Source organism: Limanda limanda, chromosome 3, assembly GCF_963576545.1.
Source record: "Limanda limanda chromosome 3, fLimLim1.1, whole genome shotgun sequence".
NCBI classification, from domain to species: domain Eukaryota; kingdom Metazoa; phylum Chordata; class Actinopteri; order Pleuronectiformes; family Pleuronectidae; genus Limanda; species Limanda limanda.
The window spans coordinates 17,395,069-17,414,980 of NC_083638.1; the positions used below are offsets into that span (position 1 = coordinate 17,395,069).

The 19,912-nt window shown below is 41.1% G+C and overlaps 1 protein-coding gene across 2 annotated transcripts; it reads right to left on the bottom strand.

The window, feature by feature from the left end:
* Positions 1-635: 635 nt before the first annotated feature.
* lpin1a (lipin 1a) lies at positions 636-19,878 on the bottom strand. 2 transcript variants are annotated; one of them, XM_061068288.1, is made up of 23 exons: positions 19,814-19,878; positions 16,592-16,792; positions 15,858-15,953; positions 12,911-13,007; positions 12,293-12,509; positions 11,168-11,242; positions 10,824-10,916; positions 10,518-10,635; positions 9,947-10,184; positions 9,474-9,626; positions 9,271-9,364; positions 8,625-8,824; positions 8,130-8,223; positions 7,935-8,004; positions 6,262-6,354; positions 6,104-6,168; positions 5,842-5,980; positions 4,955-5,103; positions 4,693-4,779; positions 4,299-4,451; positions 4,056-4,170; positions 3,777-3,880; positions 636-3,686 (listed from the first exon to the last, which is right to left on the bottom strand). In XM_061068288.1, the coding sequence occupies exons 2-23, from the start codon at positions 16,781-16,783 to the stop codon at positions 3,506-3,508; spliced, it is 2,823 nt and encodes a 940-aa protein (XP_060924271.1). In that variant the 5' UTR covers positions 16,784-16,792; positions 19,814-19,878; the 3' UTR covers positions 636-3,505. The 2 variants fall into 2 exon arrangements, with proteins under 2 accessions (XP_060924271.1, XP_060924272.1); XM_061068289.1 differs by lacking the exon at positions 10,824-10,916.
* Between the last annotated feature and the right edge of the window lie 34 nt (positions 19,879-19,912).

A 19,912-nucleotide genomic window follows, 5' to 3' on the forward strand; every position in this document is an offset into this window, starting at 1 on the left:
GATCTCTCTCTCTCTCTCTCTCTCTCTCTCTCTCTCTCTCTCTCTCTCTCTCTTTCTCTCTCACTCTTTCTCTCTCTGTTTGCGTGTGGGCGTGTGTGAGGTCAAGCGGTAACACTTGGGAAAAATGGAGTAGTTGAAGGAATGTGAAGAAATGGTTCAAACAACAGAGAGGAAAGAAATGTCTAGAGTTCTTGTTTTCATTCCTACAACTGACACTCAGGGTTCTGTGTTTCATCATCCATGTAATATAACTGACATTTCAAACTGAACAGTAAGAAGAAAAGGAGTGTGAGAACGAGACACAGCAGGAAAGAAAAGGGGCATTTAAACATTGAGCTTCATTTAAAAACACCACTATGTCTTTAAACATGAAACAGATGCTACGTATTATACAAGACAACAGAGATTCCCGCCCCTCTGCCGTGCTGTTCACATTCATTTCTCCCTCCAGAGCAGAAACCGATCCACTAATACAGCAAACAATCTCCCAGTGGCAGCTCTCCATACAATAATGTGGAAACACCATGAGAAAACTGCTCAGAGTTAGAGTATATCTGTTCAGCTGAGGTTTCATTTCCAAGTTGCAATAAGACAACAGAGAAAGAAGCATTGATTTGACAAGGGTATCACAGAAGTAATCAAATTTGAGTTTATTGAAAAATTTGTTCGTAGCACAGATTTATTCCAACAACGTTGGTAACAGCAGCTCGCACTGCACCCTGCTGTAGGCTGCCTGTAGTGCGCCCCAAAGCAAAACCTTGACACAGGACATCAGACCGGATCCACATTCATGCCAACACAGAGAGAGACTTGATAATTAGTCAAGACCTTTCACAAATCTTTCACAGAAAGAATGAGGTGAACATTCATCATCGGAGAGATGATTAACTCTAAAATAAGGGAGGAGCGTTGCATTAGTAAAACCCTCTTTTCTTATTTTCACTTCCACATTTCATTAATAAGATCTACTAATAAGGAGATATTTATAATGTTATTATGAAAAAAAATCACAAAATGATCTATAAATATGGCTGAAGGATAAGCAGATTGTGATTAAATTTAGAAACTATTTCCAAACAAACTAAAAAAAATACATAACAAAGTCAAAGCCCTAAACTTAGACAATCTGTTTCATAACTGTAAATCTTATAGTTATGAATTGTGGAAGCCACATTATTGAATCTGTTCCTTTCTTTAAGTGCCGTACCAAGATTAGGGGAAGAAACAGTCAATGTTACATCCATGTATATATGCAGTTTTAACATTACAACAACATGCATCTTTTCCTCTTACATAGATTACACTGAATTCCTCTCAGTGGACTCCTGACTAGTTTTCCTTCAAGCAGAGCTGATCACAGTACAGCATCATACATATATCTATCCTATGTTCAAACGGTATAACATACTCAGAGGTCTTGTTAACTGTATTCTGGCATTTAGTTTTCACATTTTTTCAACATATCACACATTAATATCAGAGCAAAAACTTCCCTGTTGATTTCTAACTAGAATCTGGTGAATTACTTTCAGATTATTTTCAAATAATAAAAAATCAGCAGGGAACTACAGTCATATTATTTTTTTTAATTTTCTTGAAGCTGTAGGACATTCAACTCCAGAGGTCATTGGGTAGATGTCGCTTATTTTCATTGTTCCAAAAAGGTAAAAGCGTTTTTCCCATGATGAACCAGAGGCAACGAAACAAAACAAAACGTCCAATTACCAGCTGACTTTACATCAGCGACAGTGAATCAGTCTATTGGCTTTCTTAAAATACTGCATGTTGATCTATGGCTTTTCGTGGCCACATGTTGAAACTGACACCTCTAAGGGCAACAGGTGGCCACTGGTTTCATGGAGACAGAGTTATAGTAATGGATGCACGTGTGTTTGAATGACAACCAGTAACAAGTATTTTAAAATATTCTTCTTTTAAAGTTCACTTCATAAAAGAATATTGTTAATTATTATTTACAGTGGTTTCCCCTAAGTTAAATCTATATAAGTGCTGAAAAACTAAACAGACAGACGTCCATCTTCCATTACTGCGTTACAGCAAATATTATTTGTGGATGAACGCATAATGAAAGACATCTATGAACAACTATGTGTGTTTGTGCGGATGCATATATATACATACATAAATGTATATGTATGTATACATACACAAATAAATAATAAATATATAAGACAGAAATTATACTGATTTATGCACTGACATTATAAAACTGAAAAAACATGACCTTATCCTGTATAACCTTATACAGTAATTGCACTGATGAGCATTAGTCATTGAAATAACACACACTGTGAGTGGTTCATGTTCTACATTCTAGCATGTCACTTGAGTTATTGTGTTCACGCACATGTATGTATATCAAAAACAGACGTGAAGAACACAGACTGAAGTTAGTTGCATTGTCCTGCATGTCCCTGGAGTACTGGAGCAGACTGAGCACTTTGTTGGAAATCTAAAATTGTTCACAGTAGCACGGTCAAATGACCACACCCCTTTAGCTGGAGCCGATGAGGAGTTGGGCACAGAAGATGACAGGATACATGATCTGTGCTTTTAGTTTTTTCTGCACTTTCCCAAGGTTTTTTTTTCTATAGTGTCATGTGTTGTTTCTGGTGCAAGATGCTGAGTGTCTGCTGTGTGTTATGGATAAAAGAAAAGCCAGAATCCTTCCATAAAAATATATAAAACTAAAAAACTGATTTAAGAAGAGAATAAACTGAGATCTAAATAACTCAATGGAATATATTTATTGTTGCTTATTATTGTTGTTAAACTATAGCCAGCCTGTGATAGCTGATGCTTATAATAAAGAAAGATCTGTTAATACTTACTTGTGTTTAGTACAAAATCCAGAAAACGTTTGTTAGGTGATATGAATGGAGAGAAATTGATTTCAAACCAACCCTGACACATAAGCTTGAGTTCTGTGTTGTTGCTTTTCTGTCTACAACTTTAAATACTATGTGATGTGGGAGAGAATGGTGACTAGAATTCAAATGTGTTCTGGTGTGTTATGCAGTTTTACTGATGTTTGTGTGTCGTGAGTCAATGCACTTCTCTACGTCCCCCCCCCCACACTTGTTTTGCTGACACAAGTTGTATCAATTCCTATTTTTTTCCCTGTACTGTTGTCTTTGAGGTCTTGTACTTCTCTTTTCCAATAGATTCAGTTACTAGGGTTTCCTACTTGGCACTGCTTGTGTTCTCACCGTTGCATGAATGAATGTCACTAAAATTTGTTTACGTGGAACACTGAAAACATCTTCATCTACTTTGAATCAGTAGTCACAGTTATCTATGTTAAGTCACAGAGCTCAGTTCCTTAAATCCCTATATGTTTGAGTACATTTCTCAAAGTTCTTAGATGAATCTAACCAGCATCTCCACTCACTTCAATCACAAAACCATTGACAGCAGTGTTGTGTGACGACTGCGAGAAGAGCTGGAGTGCAGTGACCTCTGTGCTGGATTCAATGGGGTTTCCTCAGCTTGTCTTAAGGGGCTGTGGGTCTTCTTCTTCTTCCTCCTCCTGGTTGGCGCCATCAGGCAGTGCTTTGTTCCAGTAGTCGCTCTGGTCAAACGTGTCAGAGCAGGGGAGGTCTGAGCCCCCGTTTTGAATCAGGACTGGAAAGACATGGTCGACCATATCGCAGAGACGCCCGAAGCTAAGAGTGAGACATTTACAGGTTTTAATTAGGGACGTTCACATATTTATGTGCACTGCTTGCATGGATTAAGCATGGAAAATCACTTACGAGGAGATATTTGTCTTGGCATGCTCCTGTATGAGCTCCCCTTTGGGATTGACAGTAAAAATCCTGTTGAGTGGAACACCCACCTCCTTATAGGAATACACATCCTGGAATCACAAATACACAAAAAAGATCAGCATCACCATAAGAAGGACAAGTCATGGGGCACTCTTTAATGCAGCCTCAATATCTGCATGGTGTGTGTGTGTGTGTGTGTGTGTGTGTGTGTGTGTGTGTGTGTGTGTGTCTGTGTGTGTGTGTGTGTGTGTGCAGTCGTCTTACTGTAGCTCTGTTGCCAAAGGCAGCGTAGAAAGGTTCAGTGTTGGGGTAGAAAAGCTGCTTAATGTCTGTGAGACACTCAATCTTAAACTTCTCTGGTTTCTTCTCAATCACCTCCCTTAACAACACAACATAAAATAGTAAACAAACATCACATTTAACACATCGTTTTCTGCTGTGCTTCAAGTCCACATGAAGTCAGATCGCTCCAACAAAGCATTTTTATCCCCATGCTGTGTGTCTGACCTGTGCAGGGCAGAGAAAAGGCTGCTGGGGCTGAGCAGCACCGGACCTATTGGCAGCATGGTTCCCCTCTCGTTGACCCAGTGCAGGTAGCCTCTCGTCATGTCAGCCATGCCGATGGCCCTCGCCGAGCAGTACATGAATTTATATCCGTTCCTGTGACACAGACAGAGCTTGTATTTAGCTGTGCACTGTGGTTTAGAAGATCGTGAGAGTGACGATCAGACAGTTGGAGAAATGTAAACGTAAAATATTTAATTCCTAATAATGTGACTTCGTTGAAGGATAATAAGGAATGAATTTAAAAATAAAGGGGATATTCATTTTAAAATCTTTATTCAGATGTCCTTACAACTACACTCTGTACAGTGTGTGCGGACTGTGAGGTTGCACTCACAGGCTGACTCTGTGGTAGAGCCGTGCGATTCCCTGGTGGGTCCAGTCTTTACCCAGGTTGGGGAGGATGTGACCCAGCGTGTCGGACCTATAGCAACACAAGAGGGAGGCAACATCACACCAACAGTCCAGATATACTTTACAGCTTATTTTTCTCATGTGAATGTGAGAGCCCAAATCTGTGTAAAGTGTGACATCTACTGCTGAACAGCTGAAAGTGAACTAGCCACTCTCAGAGGGCGGGCTAACTTGCTGTCTCTTACCTTGTGATGGTTCCGTCTATATCGGAGATGACTATCTTGTCATCCCAGTTCCAAAGATAAATTGAGCCGTTGCAGCGACAGGTACCCTGATACTGAGTTGTCACACTGAACACCACCTCATTAGGACCGTCCTTCAGCTGCAGGCTGGCCTGTAAACACACACAACACATGCATGAAGAGACAAGTTCAGACACATGACGAAACACAACAACAATATGTGGGGTGTTCCTAACAATCTTATGTAGCAATATGTAGGCCTCAATTTGTAACATGGTCTACTGTGACATCATACAACTTAAGAACGGGCATGACAAGGTTATTTTCACATTGTCGTTGTGGATTCATTCTGCTGTTTCACTATGAAAATGTGAAAATAAGATACTTTATATATAGATATTGAAAATTTAGCCAACTATCTTTCCATCCAATATTCTTTTCCTGAGACCATTTTAAATATGCAGCTCAACAATATACTTCTTCTCTCTCTTCTTCATTAATATTATTTTGCACACGTGCTTGCTTTATCATAGTCAGTCCCTTCAGGATTTCATATTGATTATTAAATCTTCTCTAAACTCATATGTATTACTTATAGGAAACACATTAATAAAAGATCAAAAAGATTAGATTAGGTGTAATTTTCTGCTTTTTCTCTAGAACTCAGGAGAACAGAAATTACCCACAATGACCCTGTAAAAAATAATTGTGTCATTCTGAAAAATTTTGCAAGGAATCTCTAATTTAAATGTATTGAGTCAAGAATGCAGGCTTAATGCAGTGAATGAATGAGGGTCTGTGTAGTAAATAATCAATAAGTATGTAATATTGACACAAAGCTGCCATTAACCAACTTGTTTGGATATTTCAGGAGGCGCAAGAAAACGTACCAGTTGCTCAGAGGTGAGCCGCAGAGTCTTCGTATAGCAGATGCTGCCAGAACTCATCATGGGCTCTGACTGGCAGGATCCTGACACGTGATTGGAGGATCTGTGGTCCTCATCACTCGAGGACGAATCATCCTTCATTCTGAAAAATCAAAGAGGACTTTGGTATAAGATGAGGCCATTTCATTTGATGAGAACGGAAGTGATCATCAGAGAAATGTGGGAATTGAAAAAGTGAACCACACACAAATGAAATAAAAGTTACCTGTTGACTGAGGCCATCGTGAGGGGGCTCTCTCCTCCGACTCCCCCGGCCTCTGACACTGAATCCTGAATTCCACAAAGGTCAAAAGTAACAACTGAGTTAATTGCCTGAAAAAACAACCCCGAAAAGACGATTTCACTAATAATGTGTGAACTTACCGATTTTGATTCACTGTTCCCGCTCCTCCACGAGAACCACCAGCGTCCTCCTTTCTTTGGCATCTTCTCCTTCATGATGTTCTCCACTGAGGCCTGAAGACAACCGTGCACATACAACTCAAAAATGATGGTAAAACTCAAATAAACTCGGAGTCAAAAACAAATAAACCCACAAACAAATGAACCAAAAATGTCAAACACAACATAACAAACAACACATTTCAGACAACACTCAACTCTAAATAACTCACCAAAATAAGAGCAGTGTTCATGCAAACAATAATCAAAGGATCTAAAGTAAAACCTAGGAAGAAGAGAATTCTGTGACTGGATAGCGGCAGGAAAAAATACTGCAAGACACAGCAAAAGGAGGCATGCAAGACAAAGACGGTCAGATTGACAGAGATGGTAAATAATGACAAGACACAGACATGCTCTGACCAACACTGAAAGCAAAGCCAGTAAACATCATACAGGCTGGGGCGGGCTGGAGCCAAACAGGCCGGGGAGGCAGTATGAGAAGAGCCAAAACACAGAAAACACGTAACTCAAACACCAACACTTGGAGGGGTGAATGGTGGGAGAAATAAAATGTGCAAATTAAAAGGGAACAAAATTAAGGAGGAGGATAAAGACATGACATTATCAAAGTGTTAGGAGGACAGTTAGATTAAAAACAATATTTCACTGTGGTACAACACTGGCAGCTCTGATGTGATGTGTCCATGATCATTAGAGCCAGGAACAAACTCTATTTGGTAGCGTTTAGTAGCATTGTAGCAATTGGTTAAAATAAAGAGAAGATGCTGACAATGACAACACTGAACCAGAGTGAAACATTAGGTTAAGAAGCTTTAATTGCATACAAAATGCTCTGGAGTGCACAGGGGTGTGATTCAGGGAGTAGACACAACAAACAACATCTAACAAATTTATTAATAAAAAAAATAATAATAATAATAAATAATTATTATAATTATTATAATAATTATAACAATATAATTATAATATCACTTAGTCCATCGTCCAAGTGACAACTGGTCAAAATTTGAAGAATTCCCCAGAGGCAGAGTTTACAAAAACATGTTGACCGTGACTTTGATCTTTGACCTCCCAAATTCCATTCAGCTAATCTGTGAGTCTAATTGAACATTTGTGCCAAATTTGAAAGGATTATCTGTAGGCATTCTTAAGAAAAATTGTTCACAAGGCAAAAAAGAGTTTTGTGAGGTCACAGTGACCTTGACTTTTGTGAATGTTTGTACAAGATGTAATGATATTCCCTATGGTTGTTCCTGATATATCACGGTCATGATAACTCTGTCGCTATTTGTACCAAGTTAGAGGAAAGACCCAGAAGGTGTTCATGAGATATCGTGTTCACAAGAGTCAGACGGTCAGACAAGCCGAAACATAATGTCTCTGGCCACTGGCTGTCACTGGCACAGAGGCACACAAATATGACACATGTTGTAGTTTAAACTACAACAGCATACACAGTAACAAAGCAAAAGTAATCCAATAATATAAACTGTTGCACAAGTCCTGACTATGACTACATTTCCTAATAATGGATCCTATAAACGAAAGATCTGAGTACTTCTACCAACACTGAAGACACAAAACATTCAGTCAAAGTGAAACATATGTGTGTGTCACTGCAGTGGTCTTACCTGCGGCAGAGGTTTCTGATAGACCTGCATGGCCAGCATGACGGGAGCTGCTGAGTTCCAGTTGTAGTATCTGCATCAGATGTAAAGAGAGTTAGAAGCACTTCTTAAAACCTGACATGTTTGTCAGGTGTTCATAGTGTCTGCTCTCAGCAGTAATGTGTAACACTCTGTGGTGTTGAATATCACCGAACATACTTGTTTGCTATTTTCACCACCAGGTTGGGGTCCTCAATAAGAGATGGGTTTTCTGAGAATTGCTTGTAAGAAACTGCCTTCTCCTGGAACTGCTCTGTGTCAGGAAGAACACACGCACACACACACACACACACACACACACACACACACACACACACACACACACACACACACACACACACACACACACACACACACACACACACACACACAAACGACAGACATATTGTTCAGTGTCAGCTCTGTGACCTTATACTTTTTGAAAATGTATCACAATGTTTCACTGGAATGTGAAATAGATCTTGATCAGTCTTCATTTTCGTTGTGCACTGGATGAGCTAAATCTGTCTCAGATTCTTTGCAGTGACTCTTGCATGTTTTCTACTCATATTCATTTTGTATACTCAAAACATTCTAATATACTTGTATTTTATTTTTTCTTATCGCTTGCGGTATCAATGATGACAGCGCCCCCTTGCTACTTCCTGAACCTACCTCTTGTTATCTCCTTGTTGTCTGTGAGCCCTCCACACAAAGAGATGGTGACGTGAGGCATGTCTCCTAACGGGTCGGACAGACTGTCCATGCCGCTGTCCATCCCACTGCTGCCCACTGACTGGGGCGATTGATTCCCCCCTCGCACTCCCATCATCATCATCTCCGAGTCTGCTTTCATCGAGCTGCCGCCTCCGTCGCTGAGGAGAGAGAGAAACACACTCACTCTGCGAGAAATAGATCTGACTCAACAACTCCATGATGAGAACAAGGAGGTGAGTTGCACCAGTCAAACTTTATTTGTACAGCACCTTTCAATCAAATGAAATTCAAAGTGCTTTACAGGTGATTGACAAAATTAATTGTACATTAGTTAAACATTCGAAGTAAGAGACTGATAAAATGAAATAAAATGTCAAAACAAAAACAAGCATTAAAAACTATTAAAAAAAGTTAAGCAGCAGTACATTCAATAAATTATACAAATAATAATAATTATCAAAAACTAAAAATGTTGTAAAGCCTAATAGAATATAATGAACAATAATGATAAAAATGATTTTACCTTTTAAAAAAGCCAGAATAATTAAGTGGGTTTGAAATGTACTTTTAAGAATATCAACATGTTCCACTCAGATCCTGATACCTTTTAGGAAAGTAGAGAGCAGCGACTTCAGGCTCTAGCTCTGTAAGGTCATCCAGGTACACACCATCAGAACCCAGGTGTTGGCTTCTCTTTTCTGAAAAGAAGAATATATCGCACTTGTTTAGAAGCAAAATTTAAAGATATATTTATATCTTGACACTTCCCATTCAAGATAATTGTTTGTGTTCCTCACAGAAACATACCTTTCCTCTTGGATGGTGAATCAGTTGCTCTGATGGGACTTCCTCTGTTTCCACCTTCTTCCAGATGATCGAGGAGAATCCTGGGAGACACTGAGCCGGCTGTTAGACGCTCAATCTCCGTACACAACGGCCCCAGATTCTCCACCTGCCTCTCTAAGGAAATAAAACAACAACAGAGAATCAATTGAGGCAATAAATAAAAGTAATGGCTCAACAATCTACTGAAACAAACAAAAATAACTTTAGGAGCACCTTGTAAATGCATGGTTCATGCACAGATGGACACCTGAAACATTCAGCAGTTATAAAGAAAAAGTTTCAAAAAAAACCTCTGGAGGTCACTAAATGGCAGGTTCTGTTCTGAGAGTCGGAACTTAGAAAAGTACCAAGTAAACACTTCTGGACATGTTTGACCGAGCACATCTAGAGAATGCTTTGCACAAAAGAAGCATACTTGTCCCCTTTATAAATACCTTGCTCCCCTCCAGCCGTGTCCCCAGTCTTATCACATAGGCCATCTCTGTCTTTGTGTCTGGTTTCCTCAGGGTCCTCATGCCCACCAGTAGCAGTGCTCTCCCCTGGCTGGGGGCCATAGAGAGAGAGGGAAGGGGGTCCTCTGTCATTGATAGCTCTGAAGTGAGTGTTGGCAGACAGTGGGACGGAGACTGTGGGGGCCAGCTCCTGCTTCAGGTGGGAAGTCAGGAAGGCCGGCTGTAGAGACAGAGTTTTCACACAATATTAGTAAAGCTGATCCTAACCCGAACTCTAACTTCCCCGTGTGCTTGTTCTAAGCACTGTGTTGATATAGTCCAATATATTTAGAATTTTTAAATATACAAATACTATTAGAATGCTTTAATTGGTATTCAAATGTGTATTCTAATTTATTTTAAAAATGTGTTGGCTTCTTCTACTCGGGCTCCATCCCTAACATGCTGCAGCTTGTGCGTACCTAATATGGAACTGCCAGCCCTGTATTTCTACATTTACCATTGTGGTCACACATCAGAGAATGACTGAGAACTTATAATCATATAGTTATACCTGGGCAGCCTGTGGCAGCTCCCCCCAGGTCCACAGCATTTCTGGGTTGTCTTTATCCTGAGTGGTTAGCTCTGAGTCGCTCTTTGGTGTTGATGACCTTGAATCATCATCAGGGCCGCTGGGAGAGAGATGGTAAGATGTTTGATTTATTTCAGTTTGTACTTCACAGCAGAAACAAAATAAACCTCAAAATACAGCAATGAAATACAGCAGCATAAGATTCATTAATAAAATTGTATTGCACCAATTGTATCTTTTTCTTCACTTGGTTGGCAGCACTGAGAGATGGTAAAGTGAAGGTGATACCTAACAAGAGAAGGGAAGTGAGAGGTCTGCTGAGGACAGGAGAAGGACAGACCACATTGTGGAGGGATGGAAAGAGTCTCCTTAATCGCTTGACTAAGGGAAGATAAAAAGAAAGACGAGCAATAACAGAAAAAAGGGACAAACAGAGGGAGAGAGAGAGAGTGAAAGACAGTTAATTTATTTACTTATAGTGAGGACAGTGAATTAAAACACATATACATGTATTAAAATGCTGAGAACAAAATTAACTGAATAGATAAGAAATAAGAACGTTAAGAATTGTTTTCTAGACCAGGATTAGTTCATCATCGTTTGTGTGTGTGTGTTTTATGTCCCAACAATACCTCTGAGAACGAGTCCAATCAGTGCTGGGTTGTGTATGGGTGATGGCTGTAGTCCCATGATCACTGTACATAAGCCTAATCACAAAAACACACACACAGACACACACATAATTATAAATATCTCTCTGCAGGTCTAAATAAAATAAAATGTTGTTTTTTACAGTCATTAAATATCCCGACTGAAACGAATAACACAGCATCATCGATTCACTATGAAGCAGTTACACATTCTGCATGTTTTGGAAAAGGTCACAGGAATTTTCCCATGCTGCCAAGCAGACCTTAAAAAAGCTCGGAGCCCCTGCAGGAAGGACGGCAGTACGATACATTACTTCAAAGAGACAAAGTGCACTGTGGGAAGAGGACAAATCCCTGGAGTTCATCCAGCAAGTAGAGCTGCTTTGCACTCGGCGTTCACGCAGATAAACACAAACATGCACCCACATGCACACTGAAATGATATGCACTGAACTAAACAAAGCAAAATGTCCTGAAAACATGTTCTCTCCATCAGCTTCTTTCTTTGAGAAAATATTTCCCTGGTATTTTCATTATATTTCCCAAAGCTCTTCTCACTGCTTTAACAGATGCTTTTGAAATCAATATTTATTATATCAGAAAGGATTTAATAAATTAAATCGAACACAAACCCCTAACAACAAAAGTTGATGATGTGAATTGGTTATGAATGTAGGTAGCCTGTAATATTTAAAGGCACATTCATGTGGATTGTCGTCACCAGAAGGTTGGTGGTTTGATCCCCTGGCTCCTCCAGTCTGCATGCAAGATAGACTGTGTACTCCAAATTACCCCTGACAGCTGTGTGTGTGAATGTTGCATGATTGAAAAAGCACAGCATACAGAAACACTGTATGAGTGTGTGTGTGTGAATGTGGCTCAGACAGTCACAAGCAACATTGTGCCTGATGAAAAAGGCTGTTTACAACAGCAATGGAACAGACTGAGCAGCATTAACAAAGGCTTGGTTCCTCTAACTCCTCCTACAGAAAAAGATTAACAAAAGAAATAGTCGAATGCTAAGGGAGTTTTTAATTTTCTACCGTCCCTGTAAGCCTCACACACACAGTCACACCCTTTCTCACGTACACACACACAAACACACACCTGCTGACGTCAGCGTCTCTTTCCTCGTCCGAGCTCAAGTCAATAGTAAACATGTCTTCGTCCGTCTCTTCCCCACTCTCTTCTCGTCTCCCTCCTCCACCTCCAGCTCCCTCTGGCCGTATCTTCCTCCTCCTCTTCCTCCTCTTCTTGTTCACCACACCATCACTTTGCTGGTGTCCCAGGCTCTGGACGGGAAGCGAGCCACAGGGTAAGGTGTCTATGTGAAGACAGAAACATGAAAACTGTTCAAAAGTTGAATTACTGCAATTACTGCACTGTGGTTGTATGCCTCCATCTACCAGTGCAGTTTCAGTCTAAATCATTTTTTCCCCAAACTCATATGAGGTCTGAAGCTAATGTGTTCACAAGATCAAAAACATATTTTTGAGGTCACTGTGACCTTGACCTTTGGCCACTAAATTTTGAATCAGTTCATCCTTGAGTCTAAGTGAATGCTTGTACCAAATTTGAAGAAACTCCCTCAAGGCATTCTTCAGATATCATGTTTTAAAGAGTGGGACAGACAACATGAAAACTGAATGCCTCATGTGGCTGTCGTCAGTACGGGGGTTAAAAAAAGCACAAGCATGTGTTCTCTTTTTTATTATTAGGTCCTACCATGGTGACGAGGAAGGCCCCTTCCCAGCTGGGACTCCATTAACTCCTCTCCGATTGACATGATGGGTGATGTTGCCAAGTAGGACGGCACAACTTCCTGCCAACAGAGGAGCATGACGTTATAAGATGAGGTCGCTGTGGTCCGACATCATGGTTCACTTCATGAGATGAAATTAAGCTATACAATGAAGACCAATGTAGATGGCACAGCTTACAAAAATATATCATGTATGTGAGAGTAGAAAATGGTTCTGACTGAAGAGATACAATTTAGTTTTGGGGTCTAGTGGGAATTTGCTGTTGAGCTCAGATTAGCATTATCACACTGGTGCCGTCTCTCCACAGTGACTCTAGCAGAAAGAGACAGACACAAGGAGAAATGAGGGACCTAAAGAGATGATCCGAGCAGTGCAGGCCGACACATGCTTTGCAGTGCACGTGCTATGAGACAGTTCCACACAGTTTATTTTGAAGGGTGAGGAGAAGGGACAGGGCTCAGACTGTGCACGATGACGGGTCACAGCTAATCTGCTTCCAACATATTGCATTAGTGCAAACGTCCATGCCAGACACCCCATTCAGTTCATTTCTCTGTTTTTGGTACCTCAGGCAACAAAGACTAAGAACATAATGTTTCTCTCAAAGATGCAAATGTTATTTCTTTCCATAGGATTTTCTGCACACTTAAATAAATGCATGTGACACTTTTTGGGTATATTTTCAACCATATTTTCAACCGTTCAGCTGACCGACAATGCATATAAAGAGAGATCACACCACGTGTCCTTTTATGTGCAAGGTTTTTAGAAGCGCCTGATGCTCAACAGCGTGAAGATTAATTTCTGCTGGAACATTTGGTTAATGTTTCACATGTAGGATCTATTTGACAGAACACAAGCCCCCAGCCGGAGGAAGAGAGAGGTGGAGATTGTGAAGGAGGCTCAGGTCAGAGAGGAAGAGAGGACTGGGGTCGATGTCAAGTAGTTCCTCATTAACGCTGTTGATCATTTTACATTCAGATCGATGAGGTGATAACATAGTAAACCATTACTGGCCTGTATCAGGTGTGTGTGTGTGTGTGTGTGTGTGTGTGTGTGTGTGTGTGTGTGTGTGTGTGTGTGTGTGTGTGTGTGACCTTGTCTGTCTTGTGCTGGCCACATGCTGTGTGTCCTGTTTGCCCTGCTCTCTCACTGTATCTGTATGTGTGTGTGACGTCTGTCTCCCCTTCTCTGTGGACTGTACACAGATCAGTGTCCGCCAGTGTCTGGGAGTAGTCTCTGTGCAACCATTGGTAGAAACAAAGAATTTGGTGGAGCTATAAATAGCCCCCGGGTGGTTTTCCACTCTGCAGAGGGGGACTAGGGACAGAAAGAGGATTTGACACAAGGCCGAAACTGACGAACACACACAGGCCATTATTTTCCAATTTATTAAGTGCTGAGGCACCACAACATTAATGAAGGACCCACTCTAAAGATAAATGAAACCTATTGACTGTGGGAGACATTAAGAAATGAAAACTAATTCTAACCAAAGTAATACCTCAGATTGGGAAGTGGCTCTTCTCGGATTGTGACATTATTACTCTTAATTCCTGATTTGTCACTTATCCTTGTTCACGTCATCTCAGCACCCCCTCCAAATCCCCCCATGAGTCCTTGCTAATCACCTTACAAAATCAGTTGTCAGAGAAAAATAAATGTTCCCACGTCAGATTATTTTCTGCTACGTTTGCATTTGTGCTGCACACAGTGTACTTCCATGTTGGTTTATATCCAGGAACCGTCCTGCTGGCAGACAGGATGTTCCTTGTTGTCCATGAGCTCATATTTCAGATGCCATGTTTAAGTCTTTACCAGATTTTTTGCAGGGTCTCAGATCAGCAGATTGTTTGTGTTTTTTTAAAACTTTTCATTCAAAACAGACAGACTTAATTTGTCATCCATCTTTCTGTCATGTTCTCCTTCCCTCACCTCTTTGTTTCTTCATTTCTTTCTGTCTCTTCCCTCCATAAACCTGGAGGAAAACCTGGTTCCCTGTTATTGATTGCTTGCACTTAAATGGAGTTGGTGCCCACTTGCACAGCAGCAGTTTGATGGGTAAGGATTTTTCTTTGTCTGATTTAGTGGAGGCATTATCACACTGACAATTGCAAGGTGGCTCTAGGAAAAAAACCACATGGTTGTGCAGTTGCCTCTGTATTTTCCACAGTGGACTTCGCTGGCATCTACCAGTGAACCACATTTGCATTCAAGCACAAATACCAAGAAGAATACACTGTAGCAAGATTGATTGAGTAAAACACTAATTGTATGGCCATGAAAATATTTCTAAGGATATATAATGTAGTTTGATAGCAGTATGAACAGCTGATTCATATTTTATCTTCAGACTATACAAACAGACCCGTCCCAAAACATTGTGTTGTATCGCCAAGCTGCTTTCCAGACACCATTGTATAAGAAAATACAAAGATTTAAAAAGGTCAAAATATTCACTGATTTAAAATCACACTATTTGTGTCAATGTTTTAGTTTCCAGAGTCGATCCTGCAGTTAATAAAAGAACTTTAATGCTTCACCCACTCAGTAGAGCACAAACTTCAATCATGGCCCAATCGTCCCCTTAAACTTAATCAAGCTGCACCAAATTTTTATCAGATTATTTCATCATGATCAATGACTTATTTCCTGGGATATCCATGAAAGAAAACAACAACATAAACAATGCCTTATAACAGAATGTGAATCCTGAATTTTTTGTTTGTAAAAATACATGTACATTGTGGCTTAATCAATTGTTGGTGAAGAGCGACCACAAAGCAAGAAGATTCCCAGTGGAGCACCATCTGTATTTTAGCTGTAGCCAAACGACCTTTATGTCAGCAAGTTATGTCCCCTCCTATATTTGTGCGTGTCTCTTTATGACCCTGTCAATCACTACTCACCAGCATGTTCTCCGTCTCTTTGACAAAGAAGGCCTCTCCATTCTCTCCCAGCTTCATGTGCAAGCTCACCGGCTCTCCATTGATCTCTATGTCCACCTGCAGGACACATGAAACATTCTTTAACATGTTCAAACCACACTAACATGTATTTAAAACTTCACTCTGAGATTATCTTTTTTCTCCATAAATTCAAAAGTTTATGAACCTTTCAATATCCCAACAAACAGCTTTCTCAAACTTTTGTCCATTGTCAAGAAATAGAGATGCATCCTTCAGTACACAATACACGGAGCTGCTGTACTTTCATTCCTTTTTAATGTACTGTAACCCAGTTCTGTCTCATTTCTAATTCAGCCTGCTGAATATTCATTGTTCCATTCATTATCCATACTGCTTGTCCTCTGAGGGCTGTGGAGGGCCGGAGCCAAGGCCAGCTGACATTGTGCTGAAAGATGGGGTACACCCAGGTCACCAGCCAATCACACGACTCACAAGCAATTTAGATTCGCCAATTAACCTAAGTCTTTGGACTGTGGGAGGACGCAGGAAAACACAAAGAACACCAGTGCAAGCAGGTTTGAATCCATATTCGATTTCGGATGAAGGGCCTTTATCTGTATTTTTTCTTTCCTATTTTTGCACTTTGGTGTCATTACTTCAGGACTAAGTTTTAAAACACAAGTAAACTGTGCATGAGAAAGTTGTGAGAGAGGGAGCCAGCACTCTGATCTCACCAGTTTTTCACGGGATCGCAGGACACCCATCTTGCCGAAGCGGACGTGAAAGGGGGAGCACTGCAGGGAGCCATCGGGCTGCCGCACCACAATGACATCGATGCATCCGGACAGTGTTGCGGGGTTCAGACCTCTGTACAGCTCCTTGACCTGCACAAACATCTGGCCCGCCAGCTGACCCACATAGTTCATGGTCTGCAACTGGACACAGACAGGGAGAGAAAAGCAAAAGGAAAATTGTGACCCTTGTTGATTTCTTATTCACCATGTCTTCAGCCTAGAAAATAATGTTTTATTTACATCAAGTTGAACAAATGACCTTAAATGGACCACAGAGCCCTCCTGTCTTCCCACTACAACCAAAATACATTATTGATCCACTGAGTCCAGTTACTGCCTGCACAGGCAGGCCACTCTTGCAATACCGAGCTGCTGAGGTTTCCATACACAGTTTCACATTCTTTCCTCCATTCTTGTGGTGCTGTCAATATTTTGTTTGTGTGTGTGTAAGTGCATGAATATAAGAGAATAGTCTACCTTTCAAAAAATAGATATATGTTTTCTTAGTGTTGAAAACAAAAACTGTGACTGAAATGCCTTTTCCTCTCTACAGTACACTTCATCAGGGACAAGATTAATCATGTGGTGCCGGGCCAGTCTTTTTCATCCACAGCCTCTAATGCTGTCTGTTTAGAATGCCAAACATGGCCGTGTAGAGAGAAGGAGACAGGGAATGAGGGGGGCTGAGCCATGTGGGGTTGTTGATTTGGCAGGAACGCCTGAGACAGGGAGGGAGACAAGAGCAGGGACACATATTCCGAGTGGCAGGGGACCGAGGAGTTTAGTTTATGTTGTGTTGATAGCTGTACTTTGTTGATTCGTGGAAGTAACCACATGTAAGAGTACACGGTAAACAGCTACGTTGTGCAATCCAAAAGATGTAATCATGTGTCTGTTCTAACTACTTATTCAACAAATCAGGATGGAGGACAGAAAGAAAGATAGAAAGGAAGAAGAGAAGAAATACAATATCACTGTATTCTGACTCAGAGACTAATATTTTGGCCACCATGTAGAACACTAAGGAGGACTGTTCAGCTCTAATGACTTATAATGAATGTTAAAGCAGGATATAGCTTGACCTGCTGTAACATAACAACACACTTGAACACTAATCTAACACTGTCCAGACCACATATAACAAGACTTATCTTCCTTTTAACAGTTAGTCCAAATGACATACAACATATTTTCCTACCTCAGCCATTTGAGCCCTACAGGTAGTTTAGTTTTAATATTTATTCTGGAGAGAGTGGCTCCAGTTAAACTGTTCCCAGTGAGGGCTGTGGAATTCTAAGAAATTAAAATTCCATGTACTTCCATTATGTGAGGATGGACTTTTTTCATTGTATACTCTTGTGTAACTGACTTATTTTCCAAGAACTGGGAGTGGAGGTGTCAGACGTTGATTACATAACTTTATGGCACTCACTCTCGCTCCCTTATCCCGTTTTTTTTCTATGAATCGTACAACATAGTCACATGCTGTCGTTCTCGGACACGCCTCAGAACATAGATCACTGTCAACATAGGCCACGTGCAGTAAGATGGGACCATTCATTCACACACAAACCTTGTTAGGACACCACATTGACTTCCTTTTATTGTGGACAGCCTAACCAAAACCTTATCACTAACCGTAACCATGACCAATTCAACCACTAATTGTATACCAACCACAATTCACATCTTACCTCTCATCTCTAACCGTAACCAGGACCTCAGAAATTACCTTTAGCCTCGTTGGGACTGAGCTTCAGTCTACATGACGTCTACTGTACCTGACAAGGTCAGTGTTTATAATGGAAAAGGTCCTAAAGAGACCCTAACCTTCCCTTGAGCCTCACTTTAACAACTTATTGTGGTTTTAATAATGAACATCTCAAGCCCCTGCCTACTCTATGAGCATTTACTTTACCCAAGCCAAAACTAAAACTAGTTATATAATTATAACTTGAACAGCCTTTTGAAGAATGACAACTGACCAAAATAAACTAACTACTTTACAAGAATGTCCTCAATCTGTAGGTCTATGCTCAAAATGATCCTCAAAAAGATACAAGTGCAAGTATTCGCACGCACTCACGCACGCACGCACACACAGACACACACACAAACAGACCCCCCCCCCCCACACACACACACACACACACACACACACACACACACACACACACACACACACACACACACACTACTACCAAAGCCTTGCCCACTCCTCCCAGGACATCTTTGCTGAAACAGCCAATCACAATGCTCCTCCATTATGTAATGACCTATCACGAGACAACTCATAATGTCAGTCAGTCATTCAATGGACTTGTTGTATCGTTATACGACAGCAACAACAACAACACATTCTAAACACACTGGAATCCAAAGTGAACAACAACGCAGAGTCAAAGCTACAACACAAACCCCACAGAGGCTGATTCATTTGGAAATAAAACCTCTCTCTCTCTCTCTCTCTCTCTCTCTCTCTCTCTCTCTCTCTCACTACAGCACAGATATAAGCAGATATAAACACAGAGGCTTGAGACGGAGGAAGCAGAGGGGCCGATGGGGGATTCACACGCACATGATGATAAGGATTATCAAAATAAATCAATTTAGTGTGACTGAAGCAATTTGACACAACAGTGGCCCTGACTGTCACACACACACACACACACACACACACGCACACACACACACACACACACACACACACACACACACACACACACACACACACGCACACACACACGTGTATTCATTTGACCTCATCCTCCATCTTCACCTCCTCTAAACAGCAACACAACGAACATGAATAGATGTTTGTGATGTTGGTGCATCAACATGCGGATCACACAGCGGTGGTGTAGAGACACGTGTGTGTGTGTGCGTGTGTGTGTGTGTGTGTGTGTGTGTGTGTGTGTGTGTGTGTGTGTGTGTGTGTGTGTGTGTGCGTGCGTGTGTGTGTGTGAGGCGACATGTAAACATCTGCACACACGGGGTGAGGCTCTGCAGTGTGCCGTCATTCAAACACACACATTACGCACGCATTACACACATATAACACACACATCGCACACTCGTTACACACACACACAGCCCCCCCCCCCCCCCCCCCCTTCACACAGACTCATAATCCTATAGAAGTCAGTCACACGTTTTACTCACATTATGTATTCACGCGTGTTGATTGTCAGGGTGTGTGTCCGCCATCCAGAGGAAACCAGTATGAACCGCCCCCCCCCCCCAGTCGCCCGGTGCACTGGT